The 21,967-nt window shown below is 33.5% G+C and overlaps 4 protein-coding genes across 10 annotated transcripts in view; all 4 read right to left on the bottom strand.

Moving 5' to 3' along the window:
• LOC117208322 overlaps positions 1 to 5,518 on the bottom strand; it is a 56,697-nt gene extending 51,179 nt beyond the window's left edge. For 4 of the 5 annotated variants that reach the window (XM_033449397.1, XM_033449400.1, XM_033449403.1 and 1 more), the window contains exon 1: positions 4,176 to 5,517. Coding sequence is in view for 2 of the 5 variants with exons in the window: in XM_033449396.1 (XP_033305287.1) it covers positions 4,176 to 4,277 (102 nt within the window). In the remaining 3 variants the exon portion in view is untranslated. Of the gene's footprint in view, positions 1 to 4,175 lie in introns of all 5 variants that reach the window. The other variant, XM_033449401.1, reaches the window with a different exon arrangement.
• A 319-nt stretch (positions 5,519 to 5,837) lies between these two features.
• LOC117208324 (transketolase-like protein 2) lies at positions 5,838 to 11,206 on the bottom strand. 2 transcript variants are annotated; one of them, XM_033449405.1, is made up of 8 exons: positions 10,981 to 11,206; positions 8,472 to 8,617; positions 8,194 to 8,383; positions 7,843 to 8,077; positions 7,615 to 7,758; positions 7,366 to 7,539; positions 7,068 to 7,283; positions 5,838 to 7,005 (listed from the first exon to the last, which is right to left on the bottom strand). In XM_033449405.1, exons 1-8 carry the CDS (start codon positions 11,085 to 11,087, stop codon positions 6,334 to 6,336), a joined length of 1,884 nt encoding a protein of 627 aa, XP_033305296.1. In that variant the 5' UTR covers positions 11,088 to 11,206; the 3' UTR covers positions 5,838 to 6,333. The 2 variants fall into 2 exon arrangements, with proteins under 2 accessions (XP_033305296.1, XP_033305297.1); XM_033449406.1 differs by lacking the exon at positions 10,981 to 11,206 and adding an exon at positions 9,425 to 9,645.
• A 1,108-nt stretch (positions 11,207 to 12,314) lies between these two features.
• LOC117208328 (E3 ubiquitin-protein ligase SIAH1-like) lies at positions 12,315 to 17,267 on the bottom strand. 2 transcript variants are annotated; one of them, XR_004487671.1, is made up of 6 exons: positions 16,723 to 17,267; positions 15,201 to 15,552; positions 14,869 to 15,108; positions 14,603 to 14,795; positions 13,208 to 14,511; positions 12,315 to 13,115 (listed from the first exon to the last, which is right to left on the bottom strand). XR_004487671.1 is itself a non-coding variant. In XM_033449410.1 (5 exons), the coding sequence occupies exons 2-5, from the start codon at positions 15,427 to 15,429 to the stop codon at positions 14,334 to 14,336; spliced, it is 840 nt and encodes a 279-aa protein (XP_033305301.1). In that variant the 5' UTR covers positions 15,430 to 15,552; positions 16,723 to 17,267; the 3' UTR covers positions 12,315 to 14,333. The 2 variants fall into 2 exon arrangements, 1 of the variants encoding a protein (XP_033305301.1); XM_033449410.1 differs by having other exon boundaries at positions 12,315 to 14,511.
• A 759-nt stretch (positions 17,268 to 18,026) lies between these two features.
• On the bottom strand, positions 18,027 to 21,639 carry LOC117208336 (RNA-binding protein squid-like). Its single transcript, XM_033449438.1, has 2 exons — positions 20,542 to 21,639; positions 18,027 to 20,434 (listed from the first exon to the last, which is right to left on the bottom strand). Exons 1-2 carry the CDS (start codon positions 20,911 to 20,913, stop codon positions 19,928 to 19,930), a joined length of 879 nt encoding a protein of 292 aa, XP_033305329.1. The 5' UTR covers positions 20,914 to 21,639; the 3' UTR covers positions 18,027 to 19,927.
• Positions 21,640 to 21,967: the final 328 nt, after the last annotated feature.

Genomic DNA, 21,967 nt, shown 5'->3' with positions numbered 1-21,967 from the left:
TGTCCTACTGGACAAATTGTAAAATGTAAATAAATAAATAAAAAAAAAAAAAAAAATTCGAGTGAATCGCGTAAATATCGATCCTTCGTAATCTGATATATCGGAATCGCGAAGTGACCCGGTGAAATTATGAAATTCGTGACAAAAATGATTTACACCGTGGCTCGTAAGTATTCGGACATCTGGCGCGATTCGATGAAAACGTTGGTATTTTATATAAAGTCACGGTGGAAATAAAGAAATATTTGCACATGAGCTAAATTTAGACCAAAGCGAAGAATATATCTACGTTCCTCGAGTTCCATATTTATCTTTAACAAACCGCTGACATTTCATAAAATCTATATATAGGCTTTTAGAACGTGGTTAGAGAAGCATATTTCAATTGCCGTGACATCATATAAGAAATATACGCTTTAACGAGCACCGTATTTCGTTCGCTTCGTACGACCAAAACTACGCTTCCTCGGAATACTTCGAGACCCTCGGCCAATTTCTGTCCACAATACGATACGTACGATACGATCCCTTGACCGTTAGAAAAAGAACGGCGCTGCCATGAAAATGCAACGACCTCGTTGCCCTTTGTCTGTTATTCTACGATATAACGTACTTTAGCCTAGCTTACTCTTTCCAGATGCGTTGCAGAAGGTATAAACAGGAAAATATTTCATCCTTGCGCATCTTACTTAACTCCGAAGAAACACAAACGAGCGAGCTCTTCCGAAACGAATACAAGCGCGAACGAAGGTCGCTTTTGTTATGAATCTTCTCTAATTTACCAAGCTCCAATCGACAGAAGAGAATCGAACTATTTTCGAACCGATTCGACACCTGGGTACGGAGCTACGGAAAACGCGAGAGAGTTCCGTCGTCCTTGATACGTTTCGAGTGTAAGTGCAAGCGCTTGTAAGACGAATCTTACGTAGTTCGTATTGTTGCGAAGCTACGCCTGAGAACTCTCCAAAGGGGACTTCACCCGCGGAAAGTGGCGAGGAGAACGCGAGACGTTGTCGTTCTTTCGCGCGGAGAAGAAAAACAAGCTATGCACCGAATAAAATCTACCGAGTCCACCATCTTTTCTCACTTCCTTCTCTATTTTTTTCTTCTTTCTATTTACCTGGAGCGGGCAATTAGCCACTGCTATGTTTAAACGATTAGATCGAACTAACCCCTTTAATAACTTTATGCTTACGACCTTGCAACTTTACACTCGTGCAAACAGCTTCAATTTGTGTGAAATGAATCCTAAATGATTCGCTGTAACGTTTCGCTCCGGCACGATGAAACTCTGCCCTCCTTAGTTAAAGCGTCCCATCTAACATTTTCTCGTTCTTCGAGATATTCATAATGCGCGTGTATCTCGCAAGCGTAATGTAGTCGATGCAATTTCGAAAGTGTTTCTCAGGAAAAGAAAAACTGTTTGGAAAGTTGGAAAAAATGATTTTCAAAAATAGCGTAAAAGGAGTGCGTTTTTACAGGCGCAGTTTCATAGCGAACTAACCGAAATACGAACAACTTGAAACTGTTTGTCTCACGATTAGTACACGATCAAAAATCGACGTTACTTTTCTACTAACCGAACTAAAACTGGCGGAAGAAAATAACGAAACTTCCATTTTCTCTAGTTGTGCAATGGTAGATAATTCGATCTATCATTATCGACTTTTAACTAAAAAAAGAGGATAAAATCTATGGAAAGTAGATTTTGGATCAAAAGGAATTAATATACGATAACGCGTTAATCATAAACCATTCTCACTAATCGACGTGAAACAAAAGCAATGTTCAACGAGTACTCGTGGCTTTATCGCGTGGTAAAAATCAAAACACGAAGATAAGATAAAAATTGAAAACGATCGAGTTCGTAACCTGTAACGTTCAACCGGTTCGCTCGATATTCTACAACTGTCATAGTTCAACTACTACTATTCAACGTGAAAAGAGAACGAGGCTAATTACGAATTCACCTGTAGCTATTTGCCGGTAACTATGTACGCGTTTATGTTGCCGACCGATATCTAGTTTGAATTCCGACGAAATTTCAACGATCAAACGATATACACTCGTTGAAAGAAAGGTAAATTATGTGCTTTCGTTATAGGAACTGTAAACTACGTGCAGAGTGTAATGGACCAGCGAAACGAGAAATGAAAATAAATATCGGTACAAGTGAATCGATGTTGCTCTAAAACAATGAACAGCAGGCCGATAAATAAAAAGCAAATAAATTACAGCGAGCACGAGCTGTTACTTCCAACTGCTAGAGATCCAGCAATAGCCCTCTTCAAAACGTTAATCCGCTGTTTTTTTTTATAAGCAGTTTACTCAGTCAAACTGAAAAAACCAGATTCTCGAAAAAGCAAACTCTTCGAAAGAGGAAACATTCTTTGGAAAAGATAAAATCTTCTGTAATACGAAAAAATTCTTCGCGAGTGACAGAATCTTCTAAAGCAGGAGAATTTCGTCGTAAAATACTGAAGTTTCCCAAACAGAAAAGATGTTTGGCGAAAAATCAAATCCACTAAAACGCTTCTCTCAAGTTAGCAGAAACTTTTTACTTGTCAGTTACATTTATTCATTTATGCAAACTACAAGTTACAAGTTAGCAGTCTGAGCTTAAGTGCCTTAATAATCCTGCCTGTCGTACGCCGGTACGAGCATGTACTTCAAAAACGATCATCTATTTTCCTGCTACCTGACTGACTCGAATACTCGGACTTTTAGTCGAGAGCAATTTTTAAGCGTGAGACCACGAACCACACTAGGGCACGATGATACCGAATGTGACAAGAACTTGTAATCGCGAATGGGAAACTACGAAACGATATACACATATACAAGAAAAAGTGTTTTCAAGAAAAAAGAAAAGAAAAAAAGGAAAGAAAAAAGAAAGATACTGGCAGAAACCTCGCACGGTATCATCGTAACGACACATTGCTACGAAATACCAAGTACACTCGACCGCCTTTGAAACCGGTATAAAAAAGGCCGAGCGACAGGCCACTGGAACACGCTATTAAATAGGCCGAGCTGCTACGAGGGGAATGATTAATCACCACAAAACTGTCTTTTTACCTTAAAAATTACTTACATGACAAACGTGATCAATTGATTCTCCTATGCTATTATTTCTCTTTCGACCTAGCTCGCATTCGTCACAACGAGGAAGCGAAAGTAATTCGCCATTTTATCTTTTTTTGAAAATATTGTTTTAAGCTTATTTTCATGTTTGTTATATACATACTTTTGTACATTCGTTTCTATGTTTTTGTATTTACCATTTCATTTTAGTAATATTTAATAAAATGTACAGAACTATTTGTATTTGCATATAAACATATATTCTAGAAAAACTAAAGTTAATAATAGCAGGTATTGATAACTTCGTGGATTAAGATTACTATTGTTCTTAAATTAAATGTTTATAACATTATTACATCCGCTTAAGTCAGACACCTTGTTTTCCTGTCATTTCAAGATGAGGTTATGTTGTCTGTTGCTTCCACCCATTGTTTTATCATCTTGAATAACAACACTTGTTCAACATATTACCAAGCAAAACAACTGATAAAGTAGTTTATTATGTACCATTGTAAAGCTAATAAAGTAGTTGAGACGTTACATTGTCTTTGGAGCAAAACGATATCTTTGATCGTTATGACAAGACTTAATTTCTCTGACGACTTGTCTATAATTTTGGAAGAGAATCTAAAAGTCGCTTTAATTTATTTAATCTAATAAATCATTCTTTATAACATAGCACGCGTAGCATAAATCTGTATCCGACAGAACAATAACATATATAAACTAGCAAAACAGCATTCAAAAAGTAGTTAGGATCTAAACACTTTATTAAAGATTCACATTGGTTTAAGGAAAAACTTATCGTCTGATCATCGTTAAATGCATGTATTACTAACAGGTATCTTCTATGCGTAAACTTTGAAACAGGCTGTTTTATAAAACACTGGCTTGAAATACATATAATGATCCTTCATATGTTAACCACGATGAGTGCTATGAGTCAAAATGATTACTGCTATCTTTTTCTGACTTGTATAATCTTGGCTTATACAAGGTATAGCCTTCCTCTCTCCCATTGTATGTTATTCAAGATAAATAAAGAAATAAAAACATAAAGATACATAGAAAAATGTATTTGATTTACTTACTCTGCGGATAGTAGAGAATTTAGGAAGGGTGGTACTGCTGGTGAACTGGATAGACACAGTGGTGGAGAACCGTTGAGTTGTTTCGGAACGATACATGAACATCGGGTGGCATAGAACTCACGTAGTGGCGGTCGTTTATATTCCTCGTACGCACTAGTACCACCGTCCATGCACTAGGTACACGCACCGTCATCCGGCGAAAATCTGAACATTATCTTACGCGTATATCCAAGTAGTCGAGGAATCACGACACGATACGTACGGTACGGTACGGTACGGTGCTAGAAGGCAAGGCACGACACGATACGACACGATACAACACGACACGACACGACACTACACGGAGCAGCACAGCACGATACGACACGACACGGTTAACAGAAGATTGGTCGCAACATAGGATACGCACTAAAAATGTAGCGAATATCGTAAAACTAGAGGCACCACCTCGAGGAGTTAAGATTGTTGGAATATGTGTGTGACGGCGGGGGCTACGGATTAATATGGCCGTCCCTCGTTGACACAATGTTTCGAGTCACACGTAAAAGGCAGCCCGAAGGAAATGCAAAAAACAGGTTGACCGGGATATTGTTGGCAAGAGAGAGGCTTGTTCGCGTACGACGCGCACGCATTTGTTTCACTCGCGACACCATAAACCACCCGCGATTCTCTAGCTATCACTAACTTCCGTGTATCACCCTGTTGTATTCTCCACGCGCTTTCCTATTTTTCTTCTTTCCTTTCTTCTTACCTCCGCTCTTCGACAGGCTATTCGTCCACTCCTCTCTCTGTCACATACGATTCCTTTCAACCCCTTACAGGGCACGTTCCTCGCTCGTCCTCCCTCTCTTCTTTCTCCTCTCTTCTGTTCGTCGTTTTCGTCGAACACTGCGAGAGGGATCCTACGAACACCGCACTCGCGTTTCGAATTATCAACTACTTTCTCGCTATACCGCGTTCTCGTTAGAGAGCACCATGAGAGTCGTGGAAGCATTCGAATAATCACCTTCTTTTCACGCTTTTCGAGGACGTGACGCGGCCTTGCTGTGAACGACGTCAACATCACAACCGTACGCTTTCATGGCGGCCATCTTTTCGGGATACGCGAATCGTGGAACGGGAAACGCACACGCGTGTATACCTCCAACACATGCATACACGTGCCACCGTTCACCTATGTACACGCAATACTCTACTACGTATAACCCAACAACGAGAATCAAGAGCGAGGGAGACACCTGCGCGCACATACACATATACAACTTGACCGTACTAGCCTGGATATTTGGATAGCGAACGGCAATCCAGACACCGAACCGAAGAACAGGGAATGGTTGACGTTTCTTGTTTAACAGGGAATTGTGGCGCTGCTGTCTCTTCTCGTTTGTTATCTTTCTCTTTATTCGTCTCTCACCATAACCTTTATACAATTTCTCGACCAATCACAATCTCATTCTTACTGAACTGATTTCATCGTCTAGGGATTTTCCTACCTCCGAATCTTTTCTCTTCCAATTTCTTGGAGCTGAAACTTCCTTCTATCGTAATTTGCGCGCAATTTTTTAAACTGTCTTCTTTGATCGCGTAACGATGTGTCTATTCTTTGTTAGTCGTCTATACATATAGGTATATATTACTGTATTCAATAACAGAAATAAGATATTTACGTCCTCATAAAACTTTTATTTGTATTTAATATAACATTTAACATCAAAAAATTGTGCGCCTGAGGTAGTAGGTATCGATAAAGTTAATAAAAAATTCTTGTTGCAGATATATCTATTTACTTATGTGTAGAATGATAATTCCAAAATAGTGTTAATCTATAAACAGTATACGTATCAAACTTTCATATAAAATTATATTTCTTCAGTATCAAAATTTGATACAATTTTCAAGTCTAATATTTTTCTTTTGAAACGTATATGTACAAAGAAGAACAATCTTTTTCTACCATCTTCTCTAATATAATAACAAGAACAAAATTTTCGACGTTTTAAACGTACGGTAAATGCTTACAAACGGAATGCACTGTTTTCCTCATATATGTGTTTTTCAAAATATTATGTAGCTTTGCGTACATTTCGATATGGCAGTTGATTTTGTGTAATCTTTTTAACATCAAAACGATACCAGTACCTTTATATAATCACTACGATTACAATTTCAATATTTCTTGAACCGCAACAACAATTTTGCTTGCATTAATTCCATATTTATCCAACAACACATTTGGAGGGCCAGAACGTGGTACTTCAGTAACAGCTAGCTTCTTAACTACAACATTTCTTTCCAGAGCAACCGCCGAAAGAACTGCTTCCCCTAGACCACCTTCCGCATAATGATCTTCAACAGTAACGATTCTACCTCCAACTTCTTTGGCGTTCTTTACAATCAATTGAGCATCAAGTGGTTTAATTGTAAATGGATCGATCACTCGAACATTTACTCCTACTTTAGATAATTCATCAGCAGCTTTAAGTGCTTCGTACAAAGTTACACCAGCTCCAACCACGAGAACTTGATCTTTAGGAGAAGATTTAACCACTTTGCCCTTGCCAACGGCAAAAGGTTCTTCGTTTTCATATATAACTGCCGTGGCAGGACGAGATGTGCGTACGAAACAAATACCCTTTGTATTAGCTGCTAATTCAATGGCACGTTCCGTAGAAACAGCATCGGATGGGTAAAAGACGGTAGAACCAGGAATTGTACGGAACATAGCTATATCTTCCAGACCCATTTGCGAAGGGCCGTCCTCTCCGATAGAAACACCGCAATGAGAACCAACGAAATTGACATTCGTTTGTGAAATAGCGCCCATTCGGATCTGCAAAATCAAAAGTATGAAATAACATAGTCGTTTTTTCTATTCACATTTTCATACTTTACCTGATCAAAGGCACGAGTGAAGAAAGTAGCAAACGCAGATACAAATGCGACTGTTCTGTCTCTGCATGCTGCACCGATTGCTACTCCAACAACATTCTGCTCAGCAATAAACCCTTCGATAAATCTAGTTGGGTCAACTGCCTTGATTTTCTCTGCGTACGTAGAGTTCTTTGTGTCTCCATCTAGAGCAACGACGCGAGGATTGTTCTTTGCCAGCTAAATCAAAAAATATAACAATAACACACAGGTAACAACAAAACGCATTACACTCGCCTAACTGAAAGAAAAGGATGCAAACCTTAGCTAAAGCAGTACCATAAGCCAATCTGGTAGCAACTTGTTCTCCTAATTTGTAATTCGGAGGCGATGCTAATTTAATATTACTAAGATCTACGGCTGGAGCATCGTTGACTAATGGTTTTTGAGGATGCAATCCTAAAGGACCTGGATTTTTCAACATTCCAGTCAAATGCTGCAATTGAACATTTTATTAATCTCTAAGAGAAATGTAAAATTATTTTTATTATGTAGGAAATGCGATCCTTACTTGAATGACTTCGTTTGCTTTGTTGCCAAGTGGCTTTCCATGCCAATTTTCTTGATCTTCAATATTAGGGAAATATTTGCCCTTAAACGTCTTTGCTAGAATGGCAGTAGGTCGCCCTTTTGTATTTTGTGCTTCATGGAAGGCCTGATAAACAAAATGTTATTTTAAATTTCTTATATTCATAAATAATATTTATTTATACGTGAACATGTATTTTTCCTAACAAACCTTGGCCAACTCTTCTACGTCATGACCATCAACTACCAATGCATTGAAACCAAAAGCTTCAAGTCTTTTGCGATAGACTTCCATATTATGTTGAAGAGATGTTGGTTCACTTTGACCCAGACGGTTAATATCAAAGATAGCACAAAGATTATCCAACTTATAGTAAGAAGCAAAGTGAAGTGCTTCCCATACTGAACCTTCAGCTGCTTCTCCATCACCAATTAAACAATATACGCTACATAAACATTGATAAATAATTCATATAATTGTTATCATACATTGAAAACATAAGTACAACATTGCTTTATATAAAACAAACAATAAAGGGTAATTATTTCAATATCAACATACCGATAATTTGCTTTGTCAAAATTTTTTCCTACGTAGGCCATTCCAGCAGAAACTGAAAGGCCCTGTCCCAAAGAACCAGTTCCCACATCAACAAAGTTTAGTCTTGGAGTAGGATGTCCTTCCAAGTCACTATCAATTTTTCTTAAATTTAATAATTCACTTGCTGGGAAAAGTCCTGCTTCGGCCCATGCTGTAACCATATAAATATTATTAGTTACCTCGGAATTTGACACAACTTCATAAGGATTAGTTAATGCGCATAAATTTCAAATATTTACCTGCATAAAGAATAGGTGCTGCATGACCTTTGCTCAGTATAAACCTGTCACTGCTTGGATCACGCGGTGCCGATACTTTGTAACGCATTGTGTGAAAGAATAAAACGGACATAATCTCTGCCATAGAAGAACATGATGTTGGATGTCTATGTAAAGTAAAAAAATATATAAGATTAGAAAATTTTCATAACGATATTAATGAAGAATAATTTGAATACACCGACTTTACAAAGATTATCGGAACGTGTAATTATAAGTTTCGTAATCATAAACTGTTATCTTCAAAGGTCATACAGGATATCAATCTTGATCATACGATCATTGAATATCGGAATAATTATTAAAAGCCGTAGTTATGTAATACGATTTATATGCAAAAAAGACACTAATCATTAACTGCATTGCAAAGAATAAATTTATCTTTCTTCTTTTATTATACTTTTTTATACTAAAATTAATTTATCAGCAAAATTTACTTCGTTAAATTACATTGATTAGATAACGTAAACTACATAGTAGGAATAATATAAAAATCTTAAATAGATTATTAATTAAATGTATTGTTTTTTATATATTATGTGTTCTTCATATTTTAATTTTATCTACAATTATGTTATAAATGTTAAAGCACTATCAATTGTTGACTTCGCATTGATAGCGAACATATTTAAATGCAATGAAACATTAAGATATACCTACAAGGATGCTTTAATTTGTAATTATTTAATTTTAATGTAATAAGTTACTAATTATTGCAAAATTCTGATTTCCTGAAAAATTTCAAAGAAAATTTTTGAACATGCCAAGAAGAAAAATCAGCGTGTTGATAGTACAAATCTATCCACGACAGCGAGGTTTTAAAAAAAATATGATATGAGGAAGATACGGTATGTATTTCGATTTTGCCAAAGCGATTATAAAAACTTTGGAATAACATTTCACTCGTATCATACCCGCTTTTTGATGCCTCAGTTGCTTGAATACATTGAATACGAAGCCTGGTCGCAAGGTCTTGGAGTTTTTCCATGTTCGTATCACGCACCATTTTAAACTATAGAGAATTTCGGAAGTCGTTTCCCACCGAACGTTCGATAGCAACTGAGGGACTGACTAAGGGACATCGAACACAATAATTCGCAACTCGCGAGTAACTGCGCGCTCCCTACTTTCTTCCAGACAGGCTATCGTAGATTTCAAAATCGACACGTTTACGTTTCATGGATACTCTTTTGGAACTCGTACTATCGCTACAACTACCATACCGATAGCAAGAATATCTGGTTTATAATAACCATGTTTTATCAACACAGTTTCCTTAGAAAATTTCAAAAATACTAATTAATAACGTTTTTCTGGACACCAATGGAGAAAAATTTAATCGCGATTAATTGATAATTGTTAATTAAAATAATAATATAGTGAAGGAAATTTTTGATAATTCCATGAACTTTATTACAAAAGTTACAGGTATCGTGAAAAGACGAATAATAGACGAATCAAATTCTTAGACTATGTAGCAATCGTTTTTATCATATTCGAGGATAAATAATTTTATATGGTATGTCCAGCTCTTTCAACATTCTATGTGCTCTTGATTCTTCAACACTATCGTATGTTTATTACGTAACTACTTCATAGCGTGCATTTTGGTATTATGCACGTGTTGACTATGCGACTGCTCTGCATAAGTCATAAGAAAACATGGTATGATTTCCTGTCTATTTTTATAACTGTCCTTCTAAAAAGTTTGAACATTTTTTTACAAGATACACAGCGCAATGATGCGACAACTCCTGACCATTCTTCAAAGTATTGTTATTGTTAATTATATAAAGGTATAATTTATGATTAACACGAAACCTAGATAATTCTAATATGATAGGTTTTAGGTATCTATAGATTCTTCTTTATTTTTCAAGAAAAAATATACTGAAAAATTTATTTATCCAAAATTAGATTTTTCTGGAAAATTTTTCCAACATTTTATCCCACATTGATCAATAATCATTAAAAGTGAAAGTTCATAACAATTTTAAAATATAGTCTTTTACTATCGTATAGATATAAACTCTATGCATAAACATGAAGTGCAATAATAAAACTACCTTGATCCATGAAACATAATGTAGGAAGATGTAAAAAAGTGATATAACATTAAATATGATAACTCGGAAGAACGAGTCATGTAAAAAAAAAATTAAGATCATACCACATAAAAATAATAGAAACTATCGAATAGTAATTAAATATCGAGTATCAAATAGAAAAAGAATCGTGCATGTATTGTATAACATAATTGATTCTAAAGCAAACATTCTCCTTTCATGCAGTTTTCATTGAGATAATCTTCGCGCGTGATTTTACAAGTGTTCAAACTTTATTAGAACTTAAATATAAAGATGATCGAAAATTAGTAAAGGTGCATCGATCTACGTTGATTTATAAGAAATTTATACAATGAATAATTAATTAATGGTATTGCTATTATAACATAGGATATCACACATACCCGGATTTACTGGCTTGTGTGGCATTGATCGAATGAATTCTCAACTTTGTCGCAATATCTTTCAATTCTAGAATGGTTTTCGATTCTGGTTTGTGATAGTTTGCCATTTTCTTCGTGTACGATGTAACGGCTTTTTAAAACTGTAATAATCTTTTAAGAAAACTTCGGATAAATGCTGACCACGAAACGTGCTTCCGAGCAACAAGTAGAATTCGCGCAAGCACGATCTAGCTTGAATATAGAGAAGAATTCAAACCCTGGATTCGAGCGCGATTTGTTTCAAGCATATTCTCGTATTGTTCCTAGATGGCACTGTATCGATTTTGATAGTACGTATAACAGTCATAATTCTTTTTTATTATAAAAAAGATCAGAATGCGTGTATTGTTAATAAGTTTTTGTGCTACTTATAAATTTAAAAGAGCATTTTGACATAATTATCTTGAGGTCTTGTTTTCTCAAATAGTTTAACGTATACGCGGTAAATTACGTAACTTATATATAATACAAATATGGAAGAGGTACCTTGACAAACTTTCACATACAATATTAATGTAATAACAAATTTATTCGACGTTTAGGAACAGGATCTGTAGTATTATATTTAATCATATTTAATACTACCAATATCGAAGTATTCATTTATAATCTTATACGTAACTGAGAATAAATTATTCAATTAAAATTAGGGGAATATATAGAAATTTTATCGTTATATTATAAAAAAATCGTCGTCCATAAAAGTTTATGTTGTATGTAGAACCAAATTACAGATTATAATATAATATACGAGTCTACAATGTCTACATATAATTTAATGCTTAATGTAACATTACTTTCAACACATTGTTTCTTTTTTCACATCGTAATGAAAATTACTAAATCGTTATAAAAATTTCAATATTAATTAATGCTTGATATTTATAGCGAATATGTTATTTAAGAATTTAACGTATTCTTACAACATTTCGAAAACGTATGCAATTAAGGAGTGAATTAACTATTTTTAGTGATTGTATTGGTACAAATATGTATATACCTTCATTATCTGTAAGAATAAATTGCTATAATGAACAATTAAACCTTACATTGTGATGAATTTTAGATTTATATCTATATATAAATATTTAAATAATATCATTAAATTATATGTATATACATCTTAATAATACACATATCATCCTTTTAACGAAATTCGCACTTCAATACTCGGAACGATCGTTATTGACCGTATTTAAGATCGTATTTAATTACTAGCGTACTTTGTTTTTCAGTAATATTTTATCCGGTCAGTTCTGTTCTAGATCTATCATCAAGCTTTTTAATATAATAGCTCTCCAACAGATATTTTTAATTACATCTAAATGTGCAAAATATGCGGTTCCATTGATGCATTACGACTATAGGGGAGAGGGATATTCTGATATCGTCTGATAGTATAACAATTAACGTGAATGTTACATTCGAATGTCTTTTTTTTTTTTAGTAACCGCCAAAACTGCAGAAACTTTAAAACCATCAAAATTAAGTATTTCATTTTGCAGTACACTTATGTAAACTTAAAAGTAATTGTATAAGTTTAATATGCGCATATATATACATATATATAAATACACTTTCATATAGTTATATATCATGTGTGTGTGTCACGCTTATATATTTATATATACTTATACATATGCATAACATGCAATTGGTTCCCATATTCCTTCGAACTTCATACATATGCATGTTTACATGTTAATTTAATTACCAATTAATAATTTTATCACACATGTCAAATTTGTTCTATTTACAATAACTTTTCACTTACATCTGGAATGTTAAGCAATTTATATGCCTTTATTCATGGTGATGTAAAAACGGTTGTCTTCCACATTTTGGTTTGACCTGAGAATTTCAAATTTGATTAGGATCAAGCTCATGCAATTTTAATTTCTTTTGCACAAATCTCTTTTGTTCTTAATGCACAAACGTTAATCAACTTTGTTTAACTGTATAATCATCATCGAATTTCCTCAAATTTGATACACGACACTCGAAAAATTTATACGGACGATAGTTTGAAAATTATTTACAATGTCACTTATTATTTATAAAACTACTATGCACCAATTTAGTGAAACTATGTATTTCTGAAATTATAATTTCTCCTTATATAAGTTTGTTCATTTTTATGTCAGTAAAAAAGGATGAAATTGCGCAATTTTATTCTATTATTTTGCACCTGTTTATCGTATACCAACTACTTTCGTGTTCCCGTATATATTGCTGATACATATACTCTAATACTTTTTCTTCATAAAATTAAAGTAGATGGAATAATGTTATCAATCTTTGTAATGCTCACCAAAAGAAATAATTCAATGCACTGTGTATTAGCGTAAGTTTGAAGATTTCCTGTAATAAAGTAATAACAACTTTTTCTGAATATCTTTGAGCATATCTTAATAATCATAAATTCTCAGCAGTATATTTGCAAACTTATAACTAACTTTTGATTTTATATGAGTTCTTGTATGGTCTCAAACTGTAGTTTCTTAATGAAAGTTTTGAAAAATAATGAAAAGTTAAATACAAAGTATCAAGTATAGATAATAATTATAATATGTGTCTTAATTAAAAAGAAAGTAAATTTATTAAAATGAACTTATTTTTTAACTATAATTATAGACAAAGATGAGGTTACAATAAATATGCGACCACGCAAAATTTCTAAATGAAAATAAATAATGACTGATGCAGCTTAGTACATATTACTACATAGTAAAAAATTACGTATAGAGGATTTCTTCAGGTATGTACCATCAATTTTTACTTATAATGCCATGCTGTATATCAACAGATCATTATTGATCTATCGACGAAAACTACTTTTTTTTATAGAATATAACGTTATTTCTATAAAGAATTAAATTGGTAAGCATCAAAATTAAAGAAATTGTTTTTTTTTTTTAAATTGGCTCAGTAAGAAGTGACTAAAAGAACATGATAACAGTGTGCAATAGGTGTCAGGTACATTTTGGAATTGATGTTATACTCAGTGCTAAAGCTTTAAAGTCAGCATAAGTATACTGAATGATTGTTTATTGTTTCCATGTGTAATGTTAATATCACATACAAGTACACTTTAAAGCTTCTAAAGAGAGGTCCTGTAACTGAGCGTTTGATTGCTGTGCTTTATCAACACATTCCAAACATATCCTAACATCCATATTGCTAATATTTATCTGTGGTAACGTAAAAAAATGCTATATGTACATAACGGGCAATCCTCAGTGCAAAGACTGAATTACAATCAAAAGACTGCTTGATACATTTAAAATATTTTACACTGCTTTTTCCAGCTTTCCTCATGCCATAGAAATTGTAACATTAATTCCTAGATTTCCATTATCGGCAAATAATTGCGCGATGGAGGTGTCAAATACAAGGCAGTCTGAATTTAAAATTGCAGATGAAACACCTTCGTGAATAGAACGTGGCATAGCTTCCCATGTTAGGCGCCTTTTATGCCCATTCAATTCTAGTCTGTTGAACATAAGCATTTACATATTATCATTACGTGTTCCAATTGACAATCGTTATTTTAACTGCTGTCTACGCTATAATACATACATACCTGTAAGCAAAATTTTCTGCTTGTTTTCTTGAACCAATCAATTGAACAATTGCAAAAAATTGTTGATGTCCATCATACTTTTCTTGTTTTTCAAGCACTAACATAAAATGATGACCAAAGCAAGACTGCATCATTACCCAATCCACTGCACCAGGAAGATTAATATCTGTTGCTAAAAAAACAATGTCTTCCCCTGTAACGAAAGTGATTTAGACATTTGTGTAATAAAAGGAAACACAAATGCGTGTCTTATTTGGTAAAATTACCTTGAAGAGTTGTAATGCTTTTGTGACTCATAACAAGATGTGGCATTACTTGCTCGAGAGATCCTTGCCATTTACAAGAAGCTCCTGGACAAGGACAACTGTATGGACGGAATTCACATGCATCTTCGTGATCTGCCTTTTCAGTATGCACTAGCGACACTGTGCATCCACTTGTTGAATATTTGCAGGGAAACATCACGTTACCTGCCACTTTTTCCATTGCCAGATTGCGGATATTACCTGCATTACAGATTCATAAAGAATTTCTCATCAAAACAATATTAAAAACTACTTTTATTTGTACAAGTTCCAGTTTATTGCTATCTACATACCTAATGGACCTCTACAGGTAGGACAGCAGTTAAGTTTTGGTCTGCAATTACTACAAACAAGATGTCCACTCTGGCATTGTAAAATTGGTGGAAGAACGTAATCAAAGCAAACTGGACATTCAAATAGGCTTGCTAGGTCAGTTGAGCTGCTTAGAGATGATACAGTAGATGCGGAGGAGCTTGCAACACTCCTCCCTCTCTTCCCAGTACTAATACTTAATTGGGACATCTTTTTCTTTTATTCTATATATCAAATAAGAACACTTTGCCTTTTAGTTGGCAAAAAAATCCATTTATTTTGAAGATGTCTAATAAATGCGATGCATTTTGGAATGAGTCATCCACCTCATATCTGCAAATTATTAGAATTTCAGAGATATTACAGAGTGTTATATTTATAAATAAAAAAATTTTATGATTTTATTATTATGATTTTATATAAAATTATTTTAATATATTGAAATGTATATTTAACACATATATAATTATCTTGCAATGTGTATAATCTGGCTGTTGTCAGTGTTATTATACTTTATCTCTATAAAAAATAACGAACTTTTTGTTATATATATCATTCTACATAATGGGGTATTCATGATAATTTTAATTATTAAACTTTATAATTAATTCAGTTAATACATTATTTACAATTATGTAAGGATAAAATGAACTTTACAGAATATATCTGGCTTCTATATTTTTATCACTTATACGATATACTATATTCTACCTTTCAACTCAAAAAAAAAGAAAGAAAACAATGTGTTATAAGGCATTACATATATTGATGTTTATTCGACATTGAAATGATGCAATAAAAATTTTGGTCAGTGCAATCCTTTTATTATTTTTACTCAATCAATTTTTACTTAAGTAATGTTATGAAATTTATTGTCAAAAAATACTAGGATCATAATACTCATAATATTGTCATGTTATATGAATATACATTTAATCGAAACATTTACAATTTCTTTTAAAACACTTTCATTTACCTACTTAATTTTATGCAAAAACAAGATAATTCAATATACGTTTTATATACGTACAATTTGCATTTTTTGCATCAATTAATTCAAAGAAAAAGCTAAACTTCTTATCAACATTTTAATAAAAGAAACGCTGTTTATAATTATGAATCAATAAAGCAGAATAAGTAACGAGGATTATGCTGCATCGATCGCAAAACCATTTATCGCGTTTGCGTCAATTATCGTTGTCTTTTCGGTATACCGTCACAGGAAAAAGCTTGACAAATTTTTCTCGAGCAACTTAAGCAATTTTCAAATGGTATCTTGTTCGCGGATTGTTTAATCCGAAGAGTAGCAATCAGGGGAAAATTTTGCGGAATAGTATTGTGAAGAGAGTCACAAATCACGAGTCACGACGAATCAGCGATCAACAAATAAACAATGCGCAAGAAATAAGAAAGCGGATGATTCTCTCGCGGAAAATTCTACGTAAGAAATACGATAAAGCATATGAATTTGTAATTTTATGGAAAATATATGTTTAAACTTACCGAAATAACAAATATATTAGTACGTCACTCGATGCATACACTGGCTTTTCGCGTGGTTGAAATCAGAAAATAGTGAGTTAAAAGTGTGAAAGAGGGAAAGAGAAGGCACTTGAGAATGATGACAACGGAGATATGAACGTAGATGAAAAGGTCGAGAATAACGACAAAGGGTGACACGACAATAGACAAATGTTTTTACGAGAACAACAACAGGAGATTTCATGCGACTTGGCTTTGAAAATGTTGCACGAAATGCTCCCGATACTTCTCGGTACATCGGATGAGGAATAAACGCGAACGCGATGAGATCGACTGTATAAGAGGCTACATCGCGAATTCTCTTGGCCAAACAGGCAACATTAATAGTAACGTGACTTTGGTTAGTTTTCGCTGAGGCATAGTAGCAACTTGCTCCTTTTCGAACTTCCGACACTTCAAGCTCGTTCCGTACAATAAGACGCACAGAGCAAGATGATGACACTGCAGCTGTCTGTCCGACTGTACGTCCGTCCGTTTACACCCATGCAACGCATGCAACTGCCATCAACGAGTATTAAGCCGCGTTTTTAATGTACACTTTTGTTCATGCTGTAACATTCATTTTCAAAAATAATAAATAGCAATATTTTGTTTTTCTTTTTTATAGAAATATTTTATATAAAATACTACATATGTGACAAAGTATTTCTAACATTTGTATTACGTTATATTATATTTTCATATTTTCCCTCTATTAATTTTTTTTTACAGATAAAGCACTATAGGATTAAATGATCGGAAAACTTGTTCAAATTAATCGATGATTCATATCTTAAGTATCACTATTAATTTTATTTGCTCAGATATATATTTATTTATATTTATTATGATTATGCAATCTTCCTATATATATATATATATATATATATATATATATTATATAGGGATATATAAGGGTACATATATATAGAAAATAATGTTGATGATACTAATTATAGCAATATAAAGCTATAATAATAACCTACAAAACTGAAATTCATATTTTTATTAAAATTAATTCGAAGTCAGGATGAGAAAGGATTTGTATCAAATTACCATTTTCAAGATAATTGTATAAATTTTTTTAGAAGAGTACTTTTCTATTTATTTATAAGCTTTCATTGAAAGAAGAATATCACAAAATACTTTTCAAGTAATGAATATTTTATTTTTTGTTATAATTAAAATATACACTGTGTCATGGGTGAAACAGGCGAATAGTAATCAATAGTAACAAAATATTTGTGTTATTTGCTTTAATTTCACAATCTGATCTCTTTTTTATATATATATATATTTTTTCCACACGCAGCAAATATGGTATACATAGTATACAGATTCACTTTCCAAAAGCACAATTAGCTTGGCTTAAAATATTTTCTTTTCTTTTTTTTTTTTTTTTTTAGAAAACGGTTTATTTTCCGTGTATATGTGTATTATGAAATTTATTTAAGCCAAACTGTCGTTACTTTTGTAACATCTGAGAAAAACTTGAATGTTTAAAGCCTTATCAGCCTTGTGTGTAATATAATTTCGATGTACCTAAATGTAATCCTCACAATGCCATATTTACATTTGCTATATGTATTTATTTTGTCATCTTTAAACATTTTTTTTAGTCCAGAAGATCACAAGATGTATTGGCTGTCAAATTCTCTAGTATTTGTATCATTTCAAATGATACTCTACACATTAACAGTCTTCTTGCGATATGAAGAGCAGTCTTTGTACACCAGACAGGAACAACTGTTTGATGCAAATGCAAAAAATGTCATAGTAGCCTAAATTATACAAAAGTTATATTTCTGCTAGTTTCAATGCCTTAAACATTCTGTTGATTCAGGGTCTTCAAAACATTTTTCATATAACAAGCCATGATCAGTTTTGTTATATTTATACTTGAGTTTTATGAGACATAGGAGTACACGAGTGTAGCAACATTCGGAAATCATTAATTGTATTAAAGGTACTTCTGGAGCTGTAGTTTTCATGACAATTAAAATATCATTAAAATATCAACAAAAACAAAAAGAAAACAGGGAAAAAAAGAAAGAAAGATACTAAATAACTCATTATAAAATTCTGTGTACATTACGGTATATTTATTGCTCTTCTGATGTGATTTCAAATATTGTTTTAGAATATTTTGTAACCATCTTCTACCACTCGCGCACTCTTCGCGTATCTACCCAGGACGTTCATATTTTAATTATATTCATTTTGAAATATTTTTATCTTTTTCTTAATTCCTACTGCATTATATGCTAATTCGCACACGTGTACAACATATGTATGTGTACACGTATATACATATTAACATACGAGGATACGTATGTTTCTTACAATACCTTATGATTCGTATAAGTTACAGAACTTACTTTAGTGTACAAACAATTATGGATGATACTAGATAATACGTATAGGTTATAAATTTATGAGGAAGAAGTACATTTAATTAGGAGTACGAACCATTGGTCCATGAATGGTATTTTGTTTTACTTCTATCAATTACCTCTAACTGACACATGCTTTCTGAACTGAAACTGTTTATCAACATAAAGTCCTATCGTGAACAACACAGCATTGTGTTCTCTAATAAGATTAACACCAAGCATATAATAAACAATACTTTAGTAATGCAACTTAAGATGCTAAAGAATAATTAGAGTATTAAATTATAAGATATACATGTTAGTATTATGAATCATGAATAACAAGAAAATAGGAGTAAATCAATCGTTTCAATTTTTAGCTTATGTATGGTTCCTATGTAAGAGAAACAGCTTCATATATAAAGTATTGGGTTTTAATAAAAATACTTGGACATCTATTTTAATAGTTTCATGAATAGCTTGTTTATGTAGTAAGTGATAAAATGTGCATAGATAGAAAAAGACATGATTCTTTTGACTCGTTAAATTATACCAATCGTAAATCAATTGAAAATTCATTTCCTCTCTTTTAGTAAATGTACATAGAGCTATCTAGTATTTTACAGACCCAATGTACAAAGATCAGGGAATTTGGTGCTTCTATAAGAGTTTCCCAATGACTCTACTTACAAGCTCTTTTATCCCAAATTTCCCTATCTCAGTCTTAGCCTGCATTCAGACAAAGTTGGTCTACTCCTTGCTATATTCTTGCTTTATCACCAAATTTTGAGTATGTAGGATTTATAAATCTGTTTTTAATACGGCTGATGTCTCTGAAATTGACGTGGTCCCTGACCATTTCCTCTTGGCTTACCTTGAACCCCATATCCCATGTTGTCATACCCATCATAACCAGCATAATCATAGTTTGCATACATATCGTCATATCCTCCTTGATAGCCATTGCAGTATTCAGGAATGTAACCATAGCCTCCGCCATATCCATAACCATAGCCTGGACCCCAAAATCCTTGATTCCTTGGGTCTGGATTAACTTTCACTTTCTTGACATCCACTTCTTTACCATTTATCGTTTGTTTAGGTGTTTTAAGTAATTTGTACACTACTTCTTTCGAGTCAAATGTTATGAAACAAAATCCCTTTCTCTGATTTTTTACCTTATCGAATGGTGCTTGTAATTCGACAATTGTACCATATTGTCCAAAATATGTTTTGATATCTTCATCGGTAATTTCAGGAGTAAGGCCACCCACAAAAATTTTACCATGTTGGGGCTTTTTACTCACCCGTTTGGGATCCACCTACACCAAAACAAAGGAAATCTCATTGAAGGAATAAGATACAAAAATAATTAGAAAGTAGTTCTTAAGCTTTAGCAATAGATTTTAATTTTGGCAGTATAACCAACCTTTCTCTTATTGATGTAATGCTCGCCAGAAGCCAGAAGTTTGTCGATTGTCTTAGGATTGGCGAATACCATAAACGCAAAACCTCTTGAAACACCGGTGTAGGGGTCGATTTTAACGGAGATGCTTTCGATCTCTCCGAATTTACTAAAATGATCCCGTAATTCCTTGTCGGTGGTATTACGCGATAGGCCACCGACGAAAAGTTTGCGTTCGTCATCTTTCCCTGGGATTCCGGCAGTGGCTTGTTGTTGCTGGGGTTGTTGTTGCTGTGACTGTGATTGTTGTTGCTGCTGCTGTTGAGACTGCTGTTGTGTCTGTTGGCCGGTACCCTCGGTCTGGGCTTGATTCTGGTAACAGTCAACCGCCGCCATCGCGTACTGTTTAGAGCTTACCGCGTTAAAAGCACGTCAGAAGATACAAGGTAGGCTGGTGGAACCGATGAGATCAGTAAATGCAACGGTGTACTGCGCACCAGAATAATTTCGGAACAGTTGGCACGCGTCACAGTCGGTTCTTATGGTGAACCGGTGCCGGCTTACGACCGAAAGAAAGAGAGTCAGCAACAGTTTCCGATTCCCTCTAAGCCTCTATTAACACGACGCTATTCGTTCTTTCTACTCAGACGCAATTCATCTCTCCAATCACAACGACAGATCCAACAGACAACGCCGGAAATTCCAGTGTATTTCCGGTGGTCGTTTCATTACTAACTTTAATCAATTTTCCAACAAGCTGGAAAATTGACAGGCTAGTATACTTATTTGTTGCTTAAATTTTCGACTTATTTTTTAATCGATTTCATATTCACGTAGTGGACGATTACCGAAAGTCCTTGAACATTGCTGAACCTGAACAATACATGAACACCTTTGTTCCTAACCGTGAGATCAGGGTCTTTATTCGCTGAAAGCTGAAAATTGCATATTTCCAGTTGACATCACGAAAATTCTATCGTAACTTTGTTCGTGCTTCAATAACTTTTCCCTGCATTTTTCGCATAAAGATCGATTCAGGTTAGGTTAACATTTATATAGGTTGTCAAATTGATTTTTGTCAATGATATCAAATTTACATGATACCATTTATTCTATTATTGCAAATTACTGCAAATTATCGTAACATGCATAATCGATGCACACAGGAAAAATTGCTTAATATATCCATGAAGCTGTAAAACTCAAATCACTATAAGCACACATTTTAATTAAATTCGATGTGTAATTCATTTAATCTTTACATTTACATGGTACATGTAACAGTAATGCGTATAAGATTTGTGTAATTTTTTAATTTTATCAGCATATAAACGTATGTAACGAATAAGAAATGAAAATGAAAATAGTAACGTATTAAGTGTTCATATATAATGCATTAACTCGAATTGTTTTCGATTTCGATTGCCTAATCGAAATTTTTTTATTGCAA

This window comes from Bombus bifarius, unplaced genomic scaffold (assembly GCF_011952205.1).
Source record: "Bombus bifarius isolate JDL3187 unplaced genomic scaffold, Bbif_JDL3187 scf7180000008062, whole genome shotgun sequence".
Taxonomy (NCBI): Eukaryota; Metazoa; Arthropoda; class Insecta; order Hymenoptera; family Apidae; genus Bombus; species Bombus bifarius.
The sequence above is the reverse complement of the archived record's forward strand: the minus strand, read 5'-3'. Positions and strand labels throughout refer to the sequence as shown.